The sequence below is a fragment of the Phytophthora infestans genome, genomic scaffold, assembly GCF_000142945.1.
Source record: "Phytophthora infestans T30-4 supercont1.15 genomic scaffold, whole genome shotgun sequence".
Lineage (NCBI taxonomy): Eukaryota > Oomycota > Peronosporomycetes > Peronosporales > Peronosporaceae > Phytophthora > Phytophthora infestans.
Window position 1 is genome coordinate 390,560 of NW_003303744.1, and position 5,227 is coordinate 395,786.

Genomic DNA, 5,227 nt, shown 5'->3' on the forward strand with positions numbered 1-5,227 from the left:
AAGGCAGGCAGAACGCGTACACAGCAGCCGACGACTCTGACACTGGCGCAGCTACCACTGTCTCCACCACCGAGTCTACAGCCCATAATAATGTTGCAGCTGGCGCTGAAACCGGCACCAACACAGATGTAGGATATCGGTCGTTCTTTCGCCTTTATCGCCATGGTCAGTGTTGTGTGTCTCTGGCCGCGTAGATTGGGAAGTGATATTAGAGATCTTCATCTAGCTACTGGTGATTTTCTAGGCTAGCTTACCCTGGACCCGCTCTGCCACAGCTGATGCTGACCTAGGATACGTGGTGGGAGGCGCAGGACACGTGTACCGCAGGGGCCCCGAACGTCTCGCAAACATCGCCAATTCGCTCACGTCAATGCCTCATGCATATAAGGTCATTTTATAATCCAAAAATCATTCTGAAAGAATACATGAACCAACGCCACATTCTCACTGCTTACCGATACCTGTTCAAGTCACTAATCTTTGACAGACACATCGAACATTACAGCTCCCATCTACTATCGTTACTTCTGCATTTCGCTCCGAAGTTTAGGAATGCCACCGCTAGAGGAAACACAGCGCTCATCCGTACAACAAGAAGAACGGCGAATCACCTAGCGCTTCATAGTAGGCTCTCTGCTAAGCAGAAACACTCGCGATAAGTATATGTCCAAAATGCTCTGTGTCTCGCTCACATGCATCCTTAGCATCCCTATAAGCGGGGTCAGACTTCTGCGGGTTCAACAGGTCAGCCATTCGCTGCGCTTTTACTTCGCCAGCCTCCAAGCGGGACAGACCCTTTACATGACCCATAGTTGTACCCGGCTTGTGATGCATCTTGTACAGTAAGTTAGATAAATCGATAGCCACCGATGCCGCTTCGCGTTTGCCGCACGGTTGCCAGGACTGACGATCCAGGTGAGAGCCAAATAATTCGTGTACACGTCGAGCGCCCTTTCATTTTAGAAAAAAAGTTCATGTCGACCATACGACGTCCAACACTCAATCCCAGAGATCCCATCATGGTTGCTGATCCCGTACTTCCGAGAGCCGGTCAGCGATTTACTTGCGTAAATCACTTCTCGGTCCGAATCATTGACGTGCTGCATTAGCCACGCTCCAGCTGCATTTTGTGACGAGCCCACGTGAAGCTTGAACCGTCTCGTGATGTCAGGGTAATCTAGAATAGGAGCTTCATCCAAACGCATTTTTGTTGGCGAAAAGCCGCCTCGAGGTCGTCCTTCACGCAAAGGGAGCAACCTTCACCTTCAACCGTTTTAAGGGCGCCGAAATCGAGGCGTACTTCGGGATGTAGCGACGGAAAGAGCTTGTTAGTTTCAGAAAAACGGATGCCATGCGTTTTGGGAAAACGTCAGAACGTGTATCATCCTGAAACGTTTTGTCAGTATGTGTGAAACGTGTGTCAATAGGTGTATGGGCTGCCATCGGTATTGACAGTATGTGACAGTCTCAAAACAAACGCCAACAGGTGTATGAAAGTGAGGTTTGTGTGTCAAAGTGTGTAGTTCGCAACCGTTGCACACACTTTCAATAAAGTGTCGGTGTATGCCAATGCATTTCACGCTAAAGCTGTCTTTATACCGACAGAATCAGACATCACTCAGAGTTCCGAATGGCTACCTGCAGTTTTCACAAAGAAACCGGGACGCCCCAAGACGAAGCGCATAAGAAGTGTTGGAGAGGACGGGAATAGATCCTCACAGAGTTGCTCAAGTTGCCATCGGAAAGGCCACAACAAGCGTTCATGCACGCAATCGGATGGCACATAACACATTCAAAAAGAGTGTCCCTCAGTCGCTATAGAGCAACAAAGAAGTCAATTTCGTGTTTTTTTGTTTTGTTTGAACATTTAGAAGGTCACTCAACTCCGGGTTTTTTAATAGTGCCCCTCATTCGCGATCAAGCAATAATGAAGTCACTTTCATGTTTTTTTGTTTTTTTTGTGCATTTAGAAAGTTACTCAACTCCGGGTTTTTGCGTTATAGTTCCCTTAAGAAGAATCGTCACTGCTAACGATAGAGTCACCACAGCATCCATCCGCACCACATGGCATTTAAACCATAATTCATCGCCATAATCAACAGTGACCTCGCTTCCAGCTCGAATATCCTCCATCGTTACTACAACCACCGTGACGAAGCGGCGGTTTTTAACCTCGTAAAAACGGCAATTTGCCGCGCAGGAATGATTCATGAACCGCGTAATGTTTCCCTTGAATTTTGCCTCGATCCACAAGTTCTCCTTGCGCGACGACCGCGCGGCCAAACCGATGGTGTAGTTGCTGGTTCTTTTCCTGTCCTTACGGTAGTCGTGTGTTGTCAACACACCAGCGTACTCAGCAACAATACTTCCACTTTCAATATCCTCAGACGTGAAAACAGAGTATCCAATATTTCCACGCGCTAGGTGCAGGCCACTCACAGTTCTCAGTCGATTGCCACGGTCAGATCCGTTGAGGCAGTTATTCCGAGCACAAAATATGCTACCCAATGCATTTGGGCAACCATCCGGTCGGCAAATTGTGTCGCAGCCACACCAATCCATCGGCCCTAAATCGGGTACCAAAATGTTGTTTGGGTTCTCGGTATTGGCTATCTCCATTACATCAGAAGGCCATGAAACTACGTCATTATCTTTCTGTAGGAGCAAAATGTTCGCTTTCTCATTTTCGCCCGTCTCAGAAGCTTCGTGAGAACGTTTGCTAGACCTGCTGTTGTTTTCGTCGCTGGACTCGTCCAAATAAATTATATCTGGTGTGACAGTCCAGTACACATTGTCGATTTCATCGTGGCATCCGGTGTCAACGTCGTTGCATTCAGTCTTGTCATGGCTGCTTTCGTCACCACTCTCCATTAAACTGATAATCTCACGAGGCGAAATAGGCGGAGCGCAATACTCTTCGCGATATTCATTTGGCTGATGTGCTGTATTAGAGCCGCAATCACTAGCTTCATCACTCACTCTCTCTGTATCTTCATTGTCGCTAGTATCATACAAAACAATCACTTTCGGAAGGTTAGCAATATCTTTGCCAACAGAGCCTACTTCACCATGCTCTGGGGGTAAAATACCCTCTCCTGCCTCCTTGGTTAAATCGACCAGGTCCGTAATGAAAGAAAGTGCTTCGACTTCACGTCGGCTCTCCACCCCAGTCTTCCCTACACGCGAAATACACGGGCCTCTGTAGCATGGCCCCCTCCAGAAGGAGGGAAACTCGCCTAGCGGCGCCGTTTTCATCACTCCACAGCGGTAAGCCCGCTTAGAATCTCGGCCTGGGGCCCGTCTCTTCATGTACCGCTGTTTCCTGCTCTTCGCCTTGAAATTTTCGACTTTAGATGAATGCGCAACGCGTGAGATGCGCTCTTGCTCTGCGTACAACGGCGCAGTTCTCTTCGACAGCGCCGCAGCTCGCTCCATCTCTGCGTCCCTCACTTGCTGGAATGTGATTGTCTCGTAAATGGGCCGAGTCATCTGTGCTGAACAATGGGTTTCGCCCTATTTATCCCCAAAACTTGTGACAGTACGTGTGCTCGGTTCAAACCTGCCGGTCACCATCACTCTGACTGGTTCTGTAACCGCTTTTGACAAACGTTTGCCCAATTGATACACGTTCTGACGTTTTCCCATGCGTTTTTGAGGTCGCATCACACCCCTTACTTTCTCAGGATTAGTTGAGATTCCAAAAAAAAGTCGCGATATGTTCTAAGAAAGCACCTTGGCTTTGGACTTAGTGACACATTTTCGTCCTCAACTTGAAACCTGCTTGACGGAACCTTGTGGTCACTTGCCGCACACGTACTAAACGTTTTGGAAAAACTTTGCTGTCGAGGTCGACTAAGCAAATGCGCCACTAAGACCGTCTCCATCAACCGTTTAAACGTCGGCACAGCGTTGCACGAAACATAACGCATCGCTAACCACTCGTAAATGCCGTGTTTGCACGCGAAGGCAGTCTTCAGAATGCTGCACTCGTTCATGGGAGCTTTCCAGTAGCCAGACTCAAAGCCCATAGTTGAGCACAATTAAGCGTCACCAAGCACGTCGAGAAAATCATCAATTAAATGCCCGAGGTAGCCGTCTTTCCCGGTCACCACGTTCAGTCTTCGATAGCCCATACATAACCTTTTATCTTCGCCTTGTTTGCTAATCATCGGTACTGGCTTGGCCCACGGGCTGTTCGAAGGACGTATATTCTCCAAGTACTGCCTCCTTTACGTCTCCTTCAGTAAGCAACACTTGGTACGGCGACTGCTTGATGGGAGGGCTTTCACCCGTATCGATCATAAAGTTCAAAATCTCCGTCGACTCAGACTTCATGAACGGTTCCAAAAACATGTCGTAGAAGTCGTTCATCGGACCGGAACAGTGTATTTTGTTCTCCAGATAGGTTTGACTCAGGGACGTCGGCCATAGCACCGACATCCTTGCCCGGGGGGCGTCAGGTTTCGACGGTTTCATCTTGTCACCGTCACTCTCCTCACATACTTCTCTGACTGACATAGTTACGGTGCTCCCAACACCTTCCGTTGGTACGCTTGCACCATGAGACTTTCCTTCTGCGGACGGGTTACGTACCCGAAATCCGACTTCGGCACGACCGAAGCTAGAGCCATAACTGTACGTTTGCGAGCCCAACACTCGTCGGTCGACGCATTGCAAATTTCGATAACCACTTTGTCTTCTCCAATGGTACACATTGTCACACAGAGACAGGAGGTAATCCACTACCTGCACGAATTCATTGCCCTCCGTATATCGTATGAAGTTTTCGACCCGTAAGGTCTGTCCCCGAGGTGGCAATCGTACCGAAGAGGCCATCGTAGACATATAAGCGTCGTGCACGACGGTAATTTCCAATACAATTCTTAGCCCCTGGCCTTAAGCGTCAGGATCCGCTGAGCCACTTCGATCTCGGTGCCGAGCGCTCCCAAAATGGCGGCTCCTAGGATAGCGCCCTTACGCAGCTTCTTGATCACCAGTATCTTCACAGGGACATTTTTCGACACAAGGTGTACCGGCAGCTTGATTCAGCCGGGGACGGGTAGCCGATGCCCCGACGAGCTCCTATCCCGACTGTCGTAAGGCTGTCGTGGCTCCGAAAACCGCCCTAAGCGCTTAGGCTGAGCCTCAGTGTTGCTTCGGTGGGAGCGAGCATATGTAACAGTAAGCAACGGATACATCCCCAAAGAGAGATCCTCAAACCTGCTGA

General features: G+C 49.1%; 1 protein-coding gene across 1 annotated transcript; it reads right to left on the reverse strand.

Moving 5' to 3' along the window:
- Positions 1 to 2,095: 2,095 nt before the first annotated feature.
- Positions 2,096 to 2,562, reverse strand: PITG_09464 (uncharacterized protein; the record flags this gene model as incomplete). Its single annotated transcript, XM_002903068.1, has 2 exons — positions 2,096 to 2,138; positions 2,252 to 2,562. The coding sequence occupies 2 exons, from the start codon at positions 2,560 to 2,562 to the stop codon at positions 2,096 to 2,098; spliced, it is 354 nt and encodes a 117-aa protein (XP_002903114.1).
- Between the last annotated feature and the right edge of the window lie 2,665 nt (positions 2,563 to 5,227).